This window comes from Euprymna scolopes, chromosome 36 (genome assembly GCF_053919585.1).
Source record: "Euprymna scolopes isolate OS-2025 chromosome 36, ASM5391958v1, whole genome shotgun sequence".
In the NCBI taxonomy this organism is placed as follows: Eukaryota; Metazoa; Mollusca; class Cephalopoda; order Sepiida; family Sepiolidae; genus Euprymna; species Euprymna scolopes.
Window position 1 is genome coordinate 86,696,998 of NC_136517.1, and position 19,939 is coordinate 86,716,936.

At 31.9% G+C, this 19,939-nt stretch overlaps 1 protein-coding gene across 2 annotated transcripts in view; it reads left to right on the forward strand.

The window, feature by feature from the left end:
• The window catches only part of LOC145260664 (uncharacterized), a 93,785-nt gene that overhangs the window by 64,411 nt on the left and 9,435 nt on the right, over positions 1 to 19,939 (forward strand). For both annotated transcript variants that reach the window (XM_080119014.1, XM_080119015.1), the window contains exons 3-6: positions 3,516 to 3,891; positions 7,773 to 7,926; positions 9,990 to 10,171; positions 18,809 to 18,898. In XM_080119014.1, the coding sequence (XP_079975140.1) occupies positions 3,516 to 3,891; positions 7,773 to 7,926; positions 9,990 to 10,171; positions 18,809 to 18,898 (802 nt within the window). The remainder of the gene's footprint in view (positions 1 to 3,515; positions 3,892 to 7,772; positions 7,927 to 9,989; positions 10,172 to 18,808; positions 18,899 to 19,939) is intronic.

The window sequence follows — 19,939 nt, forward strand, 5'->3', positions numbered from 1 at the left end:
TATTTCTTCCTCTTGCATGTTTGTTTGACTTTTTCATATGAAAGTGAAACTAAATCGAAAGCGAAGTCAGCTTCTCGGCCTTTCGTGCCTGGGCGTCCAAAAAGCAATTAGCTTTGATCAATCTGGGGGGGGGGAAACCCCTCATATCAGAAAATTGCTATTCATTTGGACACTCCCTTTTGTGAGGAGCTGGTTTTCCCCAACATTGTGGGTAAACAAATTAATGAAACAGCGGAAAGCTGAACTGGCCTTCAGCCAACATTCATTTCTGCATTCACTTAGCAATTTGAACACTTTCCACTTCCTATGGCTTCGTAGCGAAGCGGTAAAAGTTCACGTTTTCTTTCACTTTCTTTCCCGCCTTTGTATAATGGGTTCGAACCTGCCTGCCTACGAACACTTTCTTTTTTCTTTTGGCTCAACACACCTCCAAACATCCGGACAATACCAGGTACTCCTGCTAGTAACAATTAAACGACAATCACTCGAAAGAAAAAGATGTAGGTGTGACACACAAAATAACACACATGCTATTGTTTTCAATATTGTCATTTATGTCTGGATTAAACTGTACAAGAACCCTTTTTTTCTTTCAAGTGACTATAGTTTAACTGTTATGCACTTCCATTTCTTGTAATAAATAATTTTACCAAGAATTCTTCATAAGTTTTGGTTTCGGTTTCGGTTTCGATCATAGTTGATGGCACTCAAATCATAATTAAACGAAAGTCACTCGGAAGAAAAAAGACACACAAAATAACACACACGCTATCGTATTAATCTTTCAATGTTGTCATTTATTCTTTTTATCCGTTTTTTTATTCAAATAGACATGTGCCAACTAAAGAATTTTTTTTTAAGTGGTGCCGAAAATAATGGTAAAAAAACTTGTGTAAAAAAAAAATAAATAAAAATAAAAATAAAAATAAAAACAAAAACAAAAAAAAAATAAATAAAAATAAAAATTAAAACAAAAATAAAAATAAAAAAAATAAAAACAAAAACAAAAACAAAAAAAAAAAAATAAAATAAAAAAAAAAAAAAAAAAAAAAAAAAAAAAAAAATAAATAAATAAAAATAAAAATAAAATAAATAAATAAAAAAAAAAAAAATAAAAAAAATAAAAATAAAAAAAAATAAAAAAAAAAAATAAAAAAAAAAATAAAATAAAAATAAACAGTCCCGGATTTTTATTTATTGCTATTCCTATTTTATTTCTTTGTCCACTTGCGATGTAACGGCTACGTTATATTTTTACCTGTTTTTGTATTCAACTGTGTTTTCCTACCAATGCATTGCTGTAGCCTTCAGACACACAACTCCTTATACACTGTACACAATGCTTCAAGCAAACTACATCTTCTTCAATTTCTTTTCTTTTAATTATACACTAGCAGGACCTGTGGAAATTCCACAGGGGACTCATTCATATGTAATATATTGATGCTGGCATCCTGTACATGTTCAGTGTAAATGGAGACGCTCTGATATTATTGTAGCTCTTTTGTTAAAACTGCAAAAGTATTTATCTAAGCTAGCACGAACGTCCAGCAAAACATGGTCGCAAAAGACGCTTAAATATAATATTTTAATTCTTGCAGATTTCGTATATATTATTATAGAGTTAATGTTCTATCGATTTTTATATGTTATAAAGTTGCGATTTCAAAAAAAAAATTATCGACATGACTTTGGTGCATTAGCTTGAATCTAAACCAAAATAAAAACTTATGAAAAAAAATATATACATATATAACTTGAGTTCCTTCAGCTAACATCGAAACCGAAACCAAAACTTATGAAGAATTCTTGATAAAATTATTTATAAAAAAAATAGATGAAGTGCCATCAACTATATTCAAAACTGAAACCAAAACTTATGAAAATTCTTGATAAAATTATTTATGACAAGAAATAGAAGAACATAACAATTAAACGACCCAGGTGTAAGTGTGACACACAAAAGAAAGCACACGCTATCGTATTAATATATAGATTTATGACCTAAAACATATAATAGCAGTTCTAAATCTTTTAAATTATCTGTAAATATCTGTTCTGAGCAAAGTAGCCATCTCCTTGACCAACTTGTTTACATTAGCGATCTTATTTCCTTTAACTAAAAACAGCCTATCCTGCCTTGACAGAGTACAAAATAGATTTTGTGGCTTAGTGGGGGATGCCCTTTTCTCTACCCTGCAACCTTTCTCCTACGGAAGAAATGTTGCGAACCTATCCTTGTTTTATCGTTATTTCCATGGCAGGTGCTTGTCTGAGCTCCAATTTCTGGTCCCCCCTCGCCAATCTTTCACAAAAAACACCCGTCTAGCTGAATCCACTGTGAAAAATTTCCCCCACTCTTTATCTGTGCCTAAATCAAAACATGGATTCCATGAACAAAGCTTCTTTCTTAGAACTGCACGCCTGTGGAACTCTGTTCCGTATGCCTGCTTCCCACCTGACTACAACTTGAATGTCTTCAAGTCCAACGTTAACAAATTCCTAATGAATGGCCCCCTTAAGTAAACACTTCATCAAATCTCCATACTAACGTAATGTACTTGCAATAACCCTTATCCCTGAGTGGCTTCCGGGCCTTGATAAGTGGTGACCATCATGTAAAAAAAACAAAAAAACCTAAATGAAATGGCCACTTTGCTCAGAAGAAACATTTACAGTAACTAAAAAGTCCTATAACTTCTTTAAAATATGTGTTTATGTTAACATTGAAACAAATATCAAATAAAAATATTTTTGTTTTTTAATTGAAACAAATATTAAATAAAAATATTTGTTTTTTAATTGAAACAAATATTAAATAAAAATATATTTGTTTTTTAATTGAAACAAATATTAAATAAAAATATATTTGTTTTTTAATTGAAACAAATATTAAATAAAAATATTTTTTGTTTTTTAATTGAAACAAATATTAAATAAAAATAGTTTTGTTTTTTAATTGAAACAAATATTAATTAAAAATATGATTTTTAATTGAAACATATAAAATAAAAATATTTTTGTTTTTTAATTGGAACAAATATTAAATAAACACTTCTTAAGGAAGAAATAATGGTTGTTATTCGTAATACAACCTAATTAAAAAAAAAACTACTGAAAACTTTTTATGTCATATTCCGAAAATCATGTAAATTGATCAAGTAGTTTTATTTTTAAAAACAAAATCATTTTTAAACGATTTAAGTGGATTAATGTGAAATCGCTAGAATTACAAAACTAATCTCCCAAGTTAGAATTATTGTGGACTATCTGCTCCATGTTTATTTTTTCAAGATGGCGATACAAGACAATCTCATTTTGCTTCCTCGTAAAATTTAGTTTTCTTAGTTAACAATAAAATTACTTGATCAATTTATGTGACTTTTAGAATATGACATTTCTGTTCCGTGATGGTTGCGTACATCATACAGATTTTTCTGTATTTTTTGTATTCTTTTTTCTTTTTTTTTTTTTATCGGATTGAATTCTAAACAAGAATGAAAAATGTTTTTCAGGTATGGAATGGAATCGGTACACCATTTTTAGTTTTAACAAATAATGACAAAGGCAACGTCGAAGCAAAAGTTTTGTACAACGCATCATCGGTTGGGCTGATCAAGTTGCCTCCGACCAGTGGAGCGAATATACATACCTCATCACAACCGAGTAGCATTGTGGTATCATCAACAACCACAAAAACTTTGAAACAGACCAGCCCCAATACTTTGATCCAAATCTCCTCTAAGGAACCAGTGTCCAATGTTGGCAAAACGGAAACGTTCACAAAAAGCAGCCTTGAATCTAAACAACTACAGCCCAGGAGTGTCATCAACCCAACTGCCACTGTTAACACCGTGTCTGTTGGCGTTGGCACCGAGCAAGTTTTTGCACGTAAGTCAATCTGTCTTGCAAAATACTAAATGAAAAATTAAATCATCATCACCATCATGAGAAACTTAAGTGTGGTAGGCCAAAAGAAAATTTTTTTAAATCGTCTTATTATTTCATGTATACCTACTTCTTTACTCCCCCCTCTCTCTCTCTCTCTCTCTCTCTCTCTCTCTCATATATATATATATTTTTTTTTTTTTTTTTTATTTATAGATACCATGTTAAAAGGGATAGATACACAAGTATTTAATCATTTTCGGAAAGTTTTTCTTTTATTATTCACAAAATTATGCACAATTGTTTTAGCCCCCGGTGTTGGCATATAAAAATATAACTGTTCATCAAATTGTAATTTGCACAACATTGGGCTTCATCAGTGCATTAGAAAAAAAAAACAATATTACAAAAGTAATAGGAACTTTTCTAGTAAATACATCAGGTATTTATTTTTTATCAAGAACATATATATATATATATATATATATATATATATATATATATATATATATATATATATATATTAGTGTTGGGATGATTAATCGGAATTGGGAATCGGAAAAATTGGAAGATTTGGGGGTATCGGAATCAGTATCGGAATTGGAAAAATCAATGCCTATTTTCCAATTCTTTTAATTGTCTTTTTTTATTTGATTTTGTTTAAATCAAAATCTTCCTTTGCTTGTAATAGTGATGAAATAATAAATATTTATTGATTTTAAAATACAAGTAAAGCTAAAATCGATAGATCACCCTTCAAAAAGTGTATTTTGACGTTTAGGAAAATATCTGCATATTTTACATGTGTTTTTATGAAAATCAGGGAAAATAACAATCTTATAGTTAAATAATTAGAGATTTATAAAGAATCGGAATCAGAATCGGTAATTGTATCGAAATCGGGAATTTAGTACAGAATCGGTAATTGTATCAGAATCGGGAAAAATATTGGAATCGTCCCATCACTAATTAATATATATATATATATATATATATATATATATATATATATATATATGTATCGAATTAAAAAATATCGGTCGAATTAAAAATTTCCAATCCAACAGGTAAGTTCCAAATGGTCCAAAATGATTTTACCATTCTTGGATTTTTTTACCCTTCACCGGACTATCCATTCATGTGAAATCTTTTTATCATTTTTCTTTTACCTCCTATTCCCCTTACCTCACCCTTTTTTTAACCAAGTAAGATCTGTGACTTAATTGTAGTTTCATTAAATACTTTTACATGCAAAATCCGATCCCGCATTTTGCTAATTCCTGCCCTCTGATGAGAAGGAGAGTATTTCTTCGAAACTCCGCGGATTAAGGACTATCCACTTATCTTGTGCTTCCTTTTTAAAATTAAATATGTTTTTAACTCTGTTTCAAGATGTCTTTTAACATGTTTTATTAATCATTTGTTCATATTATAAGCTCTATTTCCTTTTCGGTTTTATTGAGCTTTTACATCTGGTTGAGATTACTTTACTTGTAAATATTAACTCTTTAATATTTATAATATATTTTAAGTTTACCATTTTGATTACCTTGGTAAACTTATTGTAATTTTTATTTATATATATATATATATATATATATATATATATATATATATATATATATATATATATATAAATATATATATATATATATACATATATATATATATACAGAGAGAGAGAGAGAGAGAGAGAAAAGTTTATATATATATATATATATATATATATATATATATATATATAGCAATGGCGATTAAAGGGTGACTCCACACTCCCCAAAGCCCGCAAGCTGGGGCCTCACCACTGGATATAGTTTAAAGGCATATACAGGACCGATTTGATCTTTACTTATTAGAGACCAGTAATTAAGCTTAATTTCCTGAATTTTTATTTGTTCATGAGATACCTTTAGCTTAAGCATTTAATTTTATATATTATCAAGAATCAAAATTATTGTATTAAAATTCAAATTCTGACGTATTTCGGATTATTTTGATTACCTTGGTAAACTTCTTGTAATTTATATATATATATATATATATATATATATATATATATATATATAAACTTTTAAGCAGGATTTATCTACATTATTAGATTGAACACACTTTCCTTGCAATGCAGTAATCACTCGAATTTCGTAATAATTGGTAGCAGTTTGTTTCCATCTTGAAAACTAGAAACTCCTATTCATGGACTGGAAAACTTTTGTAATATTTTTTTTTAATATGCGCTGATGAAGCTCAATGTTGTGCAAATTATAATTTGATGAACAGTTATATTTTCATATGCCAACACTGGGGACTGAAACAATTGTACACAATTTTGTGACTAACAAAAGAAAAACTTTCTGAAATTGTGTAAATTCTCGTGTATCAATTCCTATTAACGTGAGAAAAAAATATTTGAAAGAAAAATTTTTTTTATTGCAGTAAAAAAAAAATCTCTGCCTCTTCTATTGTCTGCGTGTGTGAGTTTGTTCCCTATGGACTCCTAAATGACTGGGCCGATTTTTATGAAATTTCACACGAAGGTACATTATGTGCGTGGCAATCTTCTTAGATAGCTTTTGTATCGGAATGCCTTTGATAAGTATTAATAAGCAATAATCAAAATAATCCGATCAGTAAAGGAACAGGCGATTTTGACTAAAGTTAGCACCTTATACAGCCTAACTTCACAAGTGCATTTGAGAAATTTTATTACCACACAAGCTGAAAGGCCTGACATATAAAATCAGCAGTAGGTTGTTTGATATGATGGGCACGTTCGAAATTAAAGTTTCTTTTTAGTGTACAATTGAATCATGATACTTGAATTTTGCATTTTAAATTTTAATTCAAGCCAGTATATATAAAAGATAGTTTTATAAAATCTACAGTAGGTTCTCGACAGTGCAATGTTTTCTGCAATGTATTGTGACTAATCAATGCAAGAGGCACATAAGCTTCCTTCCGGTGCACCTCAATGGGTTCCCAACTAGAGCAGGAAATCAATCGATTTGATTGAAAAAAAAAATGGGTGATTTTACCGATTTTGATGACAATAAAATATTGGAGGTTAAAACATTCATTGATCCTCATTTATTCCTGGGCAACGTCTGATCTCCCTCCTAGTAATTTGAAATTCTGAGAGTCTGATATTTTGAATTCTCTGATTCTGAGTCTGACTCCATAATCCTGTTCAGCAATCTCTATCTCTATAAAAGCCAAGTACGTCCAAAGATGGAGTACGGCTGCCACATCTGGGCTGGAGCTTCAAAAAATAGCCTATCCTGCCTTGACAAAGTACAAAATAGACTTTGTGGCTTAGTGGGGGATGCTCTCTTCTCTTCCCTGCAACCTTTCTCCCACAGAAGAGACGTTGCGAGCCAGTCTTTGTTTTATCGTTATTTCCATGGCAAGTGCTCGTCTGAGCTCCAATCTCTGGTCCCCACTCGCCAATCCTTCATGATAAACACCCGTCTAGCTTAAACCACTGTCAGTAATTTCCCCCACTCTTTATCTGTGCCTAAATCAAAACGTAGATTCCATGAACATAGCTTTTTTTCTGAGAAGTGCATGCCTCTGGAATTCTCTTCCATTTGTCTGTTTCCCACCTGACTACAACTTGGACATCTTCAAGTCCAACATAAACAAATTCCTGATAAACCGCCCCCTTAAGTAAGACGCTTTATCAAATCTCCAATACCAACTATTACTATGATATTATCCCATTGATTATTGTACACAAAATAACCCTTATCCTCGAGTGGCTTACGGGCCTTGATAAGTGGTGATCCCCATGTAAAAAAAAAAAAAAAAATGTATCAATATTACCAAGCTGAACATTTTCTTTTATCAGTGATCAAATAAGTATTTTTTTTTTTTTCTGTATTTTTCAGGATGTTCAAAGTCTTTCACTGGTGTTGGTTACAAAAAATGCAACCAATCGACATCGAATTCGAGTGAACAACGTTCGTTGGAATGTTCCTTTGACGGTTGTGACAGGAGGTTCTCGTGGCCGGCACATTTGAAATATCACCAAATGACGCACACGTGAGAAACCAAAAAAACAATTTTTCTTTGTCTTTATTGTCGTACACCTGTTGGGTTTTATCTACGAATGGAGCCGGTGTATTTTCAGAGATCTCTTTTCCAATTTTATTTAAGTCTTCAATTTAAAAACTTTTTTGCCACTTGTACACTATCAGAACGAAATTTTGTAGTTGATAAATGGAGTTTTTAGATAAAAAAAAAACATGGTTTCTACTGATTATTTTGGTCAATTCTAATAAATTACAATGTTAGCTTCCAAATTTTTCAGTCAAAATTACCAAAATTTTAAATTTAACGGTTGAAAAGGCCAGACAAGTGCAAAAATTTATTTTAATGAACAAAATAACCATAACTTATATAGCGTTTTTCTGAGTCTGTTTTTCATTTAAGATTTTTCATAATTGTTTAATATAAAATAACTGTTCTCCTACAAATTAAATAATGTAAAAATTACAAGTTTTTTGCAACTTTTGAATTGCCTCCCTTGTGACTCATGTAAGCATACACGTTCATGTTCTTCAAATTCTATTTTTTTTAATAAATAATTTTCTACCGCATCGATTTTCGTAAATTTTTGGATATAATCATCTTAAAAATACGGAGAATACATAGATAACGTTGTTTTCATGTGAAATTCAATATTACAATTTCTGAAATCTTGTTCCAATAGTGTAGAAGCGCCTCTAAATCTATATATCCCTAAAAATGAAAATGTGTGTGTGTGTGTGTTTGTGTGCATTTCCCTACCAAATAATTCCATCAATTTTCAGTCTAGAGACTCGAAATTTGACATAAGGAGTATTGAGATTTGGTAAAATCTTTTTAATCGATTTTCGGACAGAAATTTGGCTATGAAGGCGTCGAAGTTCAACAATTTGACCTTTGAAAACTCTACCAAACTCCTCCACCAATTTTGGGTCTAAACACTTGAAATTTTAAACAAAACAAATAACAAAATTAACATATATACAGTTTTTTCTTGAGTCGGTTTTCATTTAAGATTCTTGGATAATTGTTTAATATAAAAATAACTTTGCCTGAAAATGAAATAATGTAAAAATAACATATATTCAAGTCCAAAAAACTTTTCCTGAGCTTTCTAAGAATTATCAGGAGGAAATTACCTCACTTTTGAACTCTCCTGTGTCTTACATAAGCAAATACAATCATTTTTCTTCAAATTATATTTTCTTTAGTAAATAATTTTCTACCTTATCGATTTTTGTAATTTTTGGATATAATCACCTTAAAATATGAGAAATACATAGATACCATTGTTTGAAGTCGATAAATGGAGTTTTCAGATAAGAAACAATGGTTTCAACTGATTTTTTTTGTCAATTCTAAAAAATTACAATGTTAGCTTCCAAATTATGCAGTCGAAATTACCTAAATTTTACTGAATTATTAAACAAAACAACTTTAATTGTATTAGCAAGTGAAAAATTGCCGCCATCTTGTTTAAATCAAAACGGAAAATTAACTCCCGGAACTGTTTACTCTTTTGTCTCCCAATTTTTCGTCTGCTAACATCTGAATCACGTGATTACGGTGTAGCGCCAATAAAATAAACCATTCATTCAAATGTCGCTTGTTATGGATTTAGCTGAATACGATATTAAAAATCACTTTATTGATACGTATGCACTTATGTTACCGGGCTGGCGCGCGAGCAGACGAAAAATTGAGAGACAAAAGAGTAAACAAAACCTAACTCCCTTTTGAACTCTCTCGTGTCTTACGATCGTTTTCATCAAATTCTATTTTTTGATTTTCTTTAATAAATAATTTTTTCTTATCGATTTTCATAATTTTTGGATATAATCATCTTAAAAATATGAGGAATACGTAGATACCGTTATTTTCATGTGAAATTCAGTTTTACGATTTCCGAAATTTTGTTCCAATAGTGTAGAAGTGTCAGATTTTCTTCTTGCTATTGTTGTACACCTCTTGGGCTTTGTCTATAAAGGGAGCTGATGTATTTTCAGAGATCTCCTTTCCAGTTTTATTTAAGTCTTCAATTAAAAAAAAAAAATTATTTTTATCTGTTTGTGTTTCAGTGGTGAACGACAATATGCATGTACGTCCGATGGTTGCCGGAAGACGTTTTACACATCGCAACGTTTAGCCGTCCACATCAGAACTCACACAGGCGAAAGACCATTTAAATGTCGAGAGGACGGATGTGAAAAAGCATTTACGACTGCCGGCAATCTCAAAAACCACCGACGGGTGCACACAGGTAACCTGCAATCATTTATGCAGCGGTCTTTTCATTTTGATATGCGTGGCATACCCTCTTTAAGGAATTGAGAAAAAATGGTCACCTTAAGCACAAAATACAGTATTCTGATTTCTTATCGTTGAATACTCTCTGACTGTTTGCTGTATATGCCCACTAAGTTGACATTTATAGGTATTAATTTCTCTCCATTAATTTCTAGTAGCTTGGCAGTAGAATGCTCGTGTTACGTTGTGTTTGTATATATCATTGTGCATATATTGTAGAGAACATATACCGCGAGAGAGTGTATTTTTTTTTTTTTTTTTCACAGGCATCACCACATTATCAAGGCCAAGAGGCAACTCAAGGATAAGGGTTAAAGCGTGTACAGTAGAAATTGGACAATATAGTAATCATTAGTAATGAAAATTCGGTAAATTTGATAACTTATATGGAACGGCTCATCAAGAACTTATTTACGTTAGACTTGAACACAACCATCCAGCCGGAAAGCAGGAAAACGGAAGACAATTCCACAGGCGTGCAGTTCTAAGAAAGAAGCTTTGTTCATGGAATCTACGTTTAGGTTTAGGCACAGATAAAGAGTGGGGGGAATTATTGATAGTGTTTTCAGCTAGAGGAGTGTTTCTTGTGAAAGTTTGGCGAGGGGGGGACCATAGACTGAAGCTCAGTCGAACACTTTCCATGAAAATAACGATACATCAGAGACAAACTCGCAACATCTCTTCTGTGAGATAGAGGTTGCAGGAAAGAGAAAAGGACATCTCCTACAAGGCTACAAAGTCTATTTTGAACTCTATCAAGGCAGGACAAGTCCTTTCTAGCTGCTCCTGCCCAGAAGTGGAAGCCATTTTGAGTTTCAGAACAGTTTCAGATGGTTCGCTGTTACACACAAGTCCTGGGAGGGGACTTGTTTGTAGTAGACAGTTCCACAGAACAAAATATTCTTACCGTGTCGAAACCCGGGAAAGAACATGTGAAATTGCTCCAGAAAAGGTTTAATATTTATGAAGCAATTCTGGTTTCTGATTGGTTTGTAGCAGAACGTGAATTAATTTGATTCGTCAGTTCTTAGCAGCATCGTTTATAAATAGAATCGTCCGACTGTGTGGGATCATACCCCATTATATCTCCAAAATATTGCAACATCCTCCCTATTTTTTATAATGGGGAAGTCCCTTGTGTTTGTTCTGCTTAAAAATAAATATATTTTTTATATTTACTTAGACATAACAAAAATTAGAAATCATTTGGATCTTAGAATTTTAGCATTTAAAAAGACGCCATTTTTAATTGTTTAATTGTGTTCAAATGTCAAAAAGGAAAATTACAAAGATTTTTTTTTTTTTTTTCCTAAGCAAAAAGTATTAGTAGGTTAAAGTGTTAATAATAATAAAATGGATACAGTTTAACGTCTTTCCCAGGACTATTTTTTTAATTTTTTTTTATTTTCATTTTATTTTTTTTATTTTTTTTATATATAGAAATCTATATACTGAGCATTATCCCTAGGGTTTTCCGCTGATATTCATGCAAAAAAGTAATAGCCTTCTCATAAGTGAAACTTCGCTGGTCTGTATTTTTAATATATAGAAATCTATATACATACAGGGCAGTGAAAAAAAAAAAAAATTATTCAGTCGAATTCACCAACAAGTTTTGAGAAAAAACGTTGTAGCTTTATCTCGTTTTCTACGAAATGGCATTTTATATCCATATGCCTAGATCTTTGGTTGATCACCGTGCTCTGTGCTAAGACTATACTGGCTTGATTATCACAATTAATTACCACGGGGCTTGTAATCAATTCTGGCTCTAAAATAGTCTTCACGATATTTTTAAGGTAGAGTGCTTCCTGGGTCGTGTGTGTGATCGCGATAAATTCTGCTTCACACGTAGAGAGAGATACAATCTGTTGCTTTTTAGATTTCCATGAAATAATAGGCCCATTTTCTGAGAGTCTGAAACAATATCCAGATACACTCCTGCGATCTTCTTCGTTTGCCGAGTCTGAATCCGAAAAACCTTCTAATTTTAGGGGATTTCTTGATTTTCTAAATACTAACTTCTGCTCCTTAGTTCCTTTTAAATAACGTAGGACTTGTTTAGCTCTGTTTAAATCCTTCATTGTCGGTCGTGATAATTTTTGTGACAGTTTCGTTACTGTATAGCATATGTCGGGCCTGGTTGCAGTCATCAAATACATAAGACTACTTATAATTTCGCGATATTGTGTGTCATTTATTATTTCAGATTCTGTGTGTATACTTTTTATTAATATCATTTTCGACCGGTGTAGAGCGTTTCTTGCACTCTCCCATTCCAAATTTTAATAGTATTTCGTCGATGTACCTCGATTGAGTCATCGTAACAAGTCCTTTGCTTTGAGTAAATTCTATCCCCAGAAACCAGGATATTTTGCCAAGATCGGTCATTTTGAATCTTTTACTTAATTTGTTCTTAACATCAGTCAACAGTATGTCACAATTTGATGCGATTAAAATATCCTCGACCCACAAAACCAAAATCAGTAGTTTATCGTCTTTGTGTTGGGTATATAAACAGGGGTCTACAGTGCATTGTCTAAATTGTTGTTTAATAATATAATCATGGAACACTGTGTTCCAACACTGAGCACTCTGCTTTAGACCATATAATGACTTGTTAAGTCGCCACACGCTATTTTTATTTTTCATTATAAATCCCTCTGGAGGGGTAATATAAATTTCACAGTCTATTGGGGCATTCAAATAAGCATTTTTTACGTCCATTTGATGGATGTTTAGGTCATATTGTGATGCGACTTGCAGTAAAACTCTGATTTTCGTTAGGTTTGTGGTCGGCGAAAACGTAGAAAAGTATTCTTTACCGTAAATCTGAGAGCACCCCTTAGCAACAAATCTTGCTTTGTACTGTTCTACGCCTGATGCTGTACTCTTTTTTGTAAAGACCCACCTGGTAGAAATAACATGTTTATCTCTTGGGAGAGGCACTACCGTATAGGTATCATTTTCGGTTAAGGCATCTATTTCTTTTTTCATGGCAATTTTCCATTCATCACACTATTCTGAATTAATTGCTTCGTTGAAGCTTTTTGGTGCATTTTCCATTGAACAGCAATAGTCGATTTGATAATCCTTGATATTGTCGACCACAAAAAAAATCGGGTCGTCTTCTATTTCTTTCAGGATATCTCGACTTTATCATCATCATCATCATCATGGACACTCTCGTCTCCATCATTTTTATTGTTTTCGTTTGTTCTAATTATTTGAGGTAATATAATTCCATCCTCTTCATATGACGGGTTTTCGTCTTTACAATTAAACGTGTCTGTGAATTTTACACACCGGATTCTTTTTATTTTATTTTTTTTCGGGAAAAAATATTAAATTGGCTGGACTGTTTTTATCGTATCCAAGAAATATACCTCTTTCAGCTTTAATATTCAATTTACTCTTTTTCTCTATATATGCGAAGCAAGTTGAACTAAATATATGCATTCTGCTTAAATTTGTTTTTTTTTTGTTTTTTTTTACCGCAGAAAGATTCATATGGAGTTTTAGATAATGTTTTGTTAAAACACCTGTTGCGTATATAGGCTGCCGCCATAAGTGCATACGTCCAGAGGTTTTTAGGGAGTTTTGATTCAATGAGTAGGCATCTTGCCATTTCAAAAAGTGTCCGCCACGCACGTTCAGCAGTCCCGTTTTGGTGTGGCGATCTAGGAGCTGATGTTTCATGCCTGATATGATGGTTAATTAGTAAAAATTCAAAGTCTTTATTGGTAAATTCAGTACCGTTGTCAGAGCGAATACACTTGATTTCACCGTAGGGGGCCATGTCTGCTAGATATTTCTTAGTTGCTACCAAGGTATCAGATTAATTCTTTAAAAAATAAACCATTATTAAACCTGAATGGTCATCTACGAAATTCAACACATATCTATAATGTTCTCTGGCCATCGGTTCTACGGGACCGTTCAAGTCACAATGCACCATTGATAGGATTTTTTTTTCTGGTATCTTGCTTTGATAGTTTGTCATTTTCCCTTGTGTACAGACGTCGCAGTTGAAGGTTTTTTTTGATGTTTGTATTTGCATTCCATCAACTACAGTCGGCAACTTTTTGATATCAGGAATATTGCAGTGTCCAAGAATTTTATGCCATGTCTGTAGATCATGGTAGGCGGTTTTTGATGGGACTACGCTATTTAAATAATATAGTCTTCTATTTTCTTTAATGTCGAATACAGTTCCATTCGGGTATACCAGTTTTGATTTATTGGGGCTAAAGTTTATATTTGCACCTTGTTTTGTGGCAGCTTGTACAGAAAATATATTTTGTTTAAATTTTGGGATTAGAAAAGCGTTTTCTAGAATACAGAAACACTATTCACCTGTATTGTTCTTTAGCGAGATTTTCGCATTGCCTCTTTTCAAAACGATATCATTGACTCGACTCCCGTCAGCTAGTTCTACAAAATGATTTTGTGGCTTAAAGTTGGGATCAAAATTGATAAAATCAGATTCCTTTGTAATCACATGTTCCGTGGCTCCATAATCGACAAGAAAATTATTATTGCTTGTTGACGCATCAATGTACACAAAAATAAAAAATGTATGTTCGCTAACAGAGCTCTCTACATTTTTAATGTAGTCGCCATTTTGAGTCCTGTATCCACATTGGAAACTCTTGTGATTAGGTCAGTTCAGTGTATAAAGGAATAATTTTGGGTTTTCCTTTCGATAAATAATGCTCTCTCAATATGTTTAATGTTTTGTAGCCGTCGTCCAGGGCTTCTCTCATTACCAGTGATAGACTTCAGTCATCTAAACACTGTATTAATTCCGCAAAGACAGTTGCGTTCTTTTCAATGAAGTCGGGGTCGTTTCTGTTTTCAGGTTGTGTTTCTAGTACTTTGTGCAGCTTTTGGATTCGTAGATATCCCAGAAATTTAACTTGCCACAATTCGAATTTTGATTCGGATCCATCGAAATAAAGACGCACGCTGGACGCATAACCTCTAGAAGTGAAAGCCATTTTGAGTTTCAGAACAGTTTCAGATGGTTCGCTGTTACACACAAGTCCTGGGAGGTGACTTGTTTGTAGTAGACAGCTCCACAGAACAAAATATTCTTACTGTGTCGAAACCCGGGAAAGAACATGTGAAATTGCTCCAGAAAAGGTTTAATATTTATGAAGCAATTCTGGTTTCTGATTGGTTTGTAGCAGAACGTGAATTAATTTGATTCATCAGTTCTTAGCAGTATCGTTTATAAATAGAATCGTCCGACTGTGTGGGATCATACCCCATTATATCTCCAAAATATTGCAACATGTGGCAACAGTATTCCATCCTTGGACGTACCTGGCTCTTATATAGATAGAGAATTGCATCAGCAGTGAGATATCTACCGGATCGATAGAAAGATCCCACCATTTTTTCAGCGGCCTTGGCAACAGATTTGATGTACGTGTTCCATTTATTGCTGTGTTGACATATTGAAGCCGTATCTTATTGTGTGTGGGTGGGTGTACATATATCAAGGAGTGTATATATCGTTGAGTGTGTAGATTCTTCTGTTTGGTAGATGACGGGATACATTTTATAACAAGAGCATTTATAACAGAGGCTGAGAGATATGATGTGTATGGTTCTTTTATCATATATAGAGGGGAGATACTGCACTTATGATGATGGGAACAGGTTAGGTTTATTATTATTATTATTATTATTATTAGCAGAACAATTACATTGAGATTGGACCACATACCGGGTGTCCAAAAAGTCACTGAATGGTTTTGAACTTAAATAGATTGTTTATTTTTGATGAAATCTTTCTGTAATTTTAACACAATCTGGCTAAGACATTGGGAAATGTTTATCAAATAAAATGTTAAATTCAAACAATCTTTATTTATGAAAAATAATGTCTTTTAAACGTTGTCCATTTTCAGCTTTGCATATTAAGTTATTATGACGCTAATAGTTCTTTTTACATAAGACGAGAGAATCCTCACTTAATGATGATGGGAACAGGAAAGACAGTTCTTTTAAGAGGACAAAGCACATTTACCTTTCCCTTTTAGTGGAATGATGACAGATGAAGACAACAATTTACAAATATATGATGATTCTTTATTCATACCGGCTGCTGATGAGAGTGGTCAGGGATTCAAGCCTTTATGACTACATGCCTTCCTGGCGCATCAGCTCTCACTAAGTCGCTCTCCAACTCTCGTCTGCTAACTGACTGTCTTTCTTCTCTCTAACTAACTTTGAACCCTGTCTCAATATATTAGGAATCCTCTTTCTTGATGACGTCAAAGCGTGTCTCACCATGTGAAATTCATCCATGTGGATTTTACCTATGTATGTCCAAACACGTTTTTGGCAAACAAAGAAATTCCTCAATTGCATTGTATCACTTAACCTATTTGTTAATCATTATTTCTAAACTGACATTAATGATATTTAGTTATTTGCAAGAACAATGACAATCGTTCTGCATTCCTAGGATTTCAATATGTATTCTTTTTTAACTTTTCTTACTGAGTTCGATTCTAACCGTTTCCAAATATCATTTTCAAACTTATCTAGTTTGTTCTTTTAATTACTGGGGTCTGTCCCTTTTTACATAACACTATCCTTTCAAGGTTAATTTTGTTACTGTGTTTGAATCTCCCGATTGGCAGTAATTGTCGCTTCCTACACTGGAGATTGCATAAGCATGGAACAATAGTGTCTGTAGGTATAAAAATAATTTTTAATATTTGTTTATAAAAATATTACCATTATATTTTTTATTTTGCCCGAATGGATCAGAGGAGATTGCAAATTACATTGTTATGAAGACAGAACTTATGCATTCATGATCAGAGGGTTTCATCTCTCTGTTGCAGATATTGACAGTGTGAGACGCTAAGAAAGCAATCCCTGTCATGGATGTGTGTCAGAATCATATAGGTTGATGTCAACTGTCTTCTCTACGTTGGTATCTGAAGTCGCTCTCACCTATGGCTACCCAGAAGCTGGCCTTCCCTTGCAGTCTGTAGCTTGTATTGTCATTGTCAAATCTGTAGGCTTCTATTGTCATTGTCAGATCTAAAAGGCTTGATCTAAAAATACCTTCATTATTTCCTATTTTATTGTACATTTGTATGACACTTCCTGTCTATTGTTCCCCCTCAGCACTTAGTGACTCATGCGTCACCTTCATTGTATCACATTTTGAATTAGTGAACAAATATTTTTTTTCTCTTTTTTTTTTTGTTTTTTTTATGAAAAGTTATTTTTCTTTGAATTAATTATTTTGTTTCAACGAACAAAGAACAATTTTTTATTTTTATTTTTGAGATATATATATTTTTCATAAAACTTTTGTTTTCAAAGAAAAAAATGTATTTTTTTTTGTATTTTTAAAGTTTTTTTTTTTCCAAAGAAAAGTTTGAATTTTTCCTTTTTTTTTTTTTTAAAGCAGCCAACAGCAGGATTTTTTTAAAATGCATTTTGTGCAAAAATTTCTTTTTGAAAATACGTTTTTTTTTGTTTTTTTTTTCATATTTTATATTTGTTGTGGGGAAGGGGATTAGGGTTACACCTTGGGGTGAGGAATATGTAGTTTCCTGAAGATACGCTATTTCCTTAGGGATAATAGTTTCTGCCAGTTGAAGGAAAATATTTCTACCTTGTCATAAGAATGAAGACGTTGTTTGAAGTGGAATGGAACTCTTTCCTTTCTTTCTAAATTTTCTTATCACATTCTGTTTAAACCAATAATGTGTACATTTAGGTAGTAGAAAATTCCTACCAAATTCCACATTCCTGTCTAAGAGTAGTTAGCAGACATGTCCTCATTATATATATATATATATATATATATATATATATATATATATATATATATATATATATTTGCCCGGGCGTAAAATATGCTTAAATGATATTTTAATTTGTCCAGATTTCGTATATATTATTATAGTCATAATTTCAAAAGTAAAATTTTGAGTGCCATCAGCTAGAATCGAAACTGAAAGCAAAACTATAACATTCAAAGCTGGTGACGTTACCACTGTACCAATGTGACATTCATATGAACTGATTAAAAATTAAAAATAAATTAAGATGGATGTACAAAACGTTTAACGATTTTTTCAATTTTTACCCATTTTTGACATTTACCATTTCAAGAAAGCGGACAAGCGAATACATTTCAATAGAAAATTTGTCAAAAGAATTAAGACTTGTTGTTTGAAGTGCAATGAAACTCTTCCCTTTCCTTTTTTTTCCAATTTGGTGTCGTCTACTTGCTCGCGTCTCTTTTTGACACTCGGTTTATCAGTGAATAAGCTCACTCAATATTTTCCAGGATGGTTTTCGTTATCCGCTGGGCATTGCTGAATAAGACTTAAAGGAAAACGTGGTTTAAACTGGAGAAGTACCTAATTTTTTTTTTTATCGCATTCTGTTTAGACCGTTAATCTGTACATTTACCCTTTCAATAAAGCGGACAAGCCAATACATTTTAATAGAAAAGTTGACACAAGAAAGAAAACTTTTTGTAAACAATTAAAAAAAAAAAATTAAAAAAAAAGAAAACAGCAAATCTCATGAATGTTTTTCTTTTCAGGCGAACGGCCGTTTGTTTGCAGTTATGTTGGCTGTAGTCGAAGTTTTGCTGAATATTCCAGCCTTAGAAAACACAAATTAGTTCATACCGGTGAGATTTTTTTTTTATTATGTTTTAATAATTTTTTTTATTTTAATTTCTACTACTTTCCCAAATTCCAATATAATACAATTCTTTGTAAACAATTTAAAAAAAAAATTTTAAACCACCAAATCTAATTTGAATACAAGAATGGCACTTTAAATCATTTTTGGTTCCCTGACAAAGGAGAGACTGTTCACACTTTTCTCAATAATTCATTTCTGTTTGTCCATTCGTTTGTTTGCACTTTTCTCAATAACCATGCCTTGGATTTTGTTGAAATTTTGCACAAACATTAGTCATGGTGAAAGTAAATTTTTGCCAGAACGGATTTTCCCGAATAACTATGGTTGTCCTCCCTAGAGTGTATTATAAGGGTAGAACTGCCCCAAAATCATTCATCAATTTATTTGTTCACACTTTTCTCAATAATCACATCTGGAATTTTTTAAAAATTTTGCACAAATATTAGTCATGGTGAAAGTAAGTCTTTCACTCATGGAGAGGGACCCCACATGCTCGGCTTGTTTTGTAAAATATTAAAAAACAAAACAAAAAAAAACACCAAATCAGTAGTCAAAGTTTTGCCGAATATTCCATCCTTCAAAAACACAAATTAGTTCACAATGGTGAGTTTTTATGTTTATTATTTTTTCAATTCAACTTTTCATCATATTTTTAATTTTCATTTCTGTTATTTTTCCTGATTCCAATACAATTCCAAATTCTAATTCCAATTCTTTCAAAACCTTTGAATATTTTGTTATATAGTTGTTTTATTTTCAGATTATTTGACTTATTTTTTTTTTTTTAAATTTGACTTTAAAAAAAATTATTTGACCTAAAAAAAAAATTATTTGACCTAAAAAAAAATTATTTGACCTAAAAAAAAAATTATTTGACCTAAAAAAAAAATTATTTGACCTAAAAAAAAAATTATTTGACCTAAAAAAAAAATTATTTGACCTAAAAAAAAATATTTAACCTAAAAAAAAATTATTTGACCTAAAAAAAAAAATTACTTGACCTAAAAAAAATTATTTGACCTAA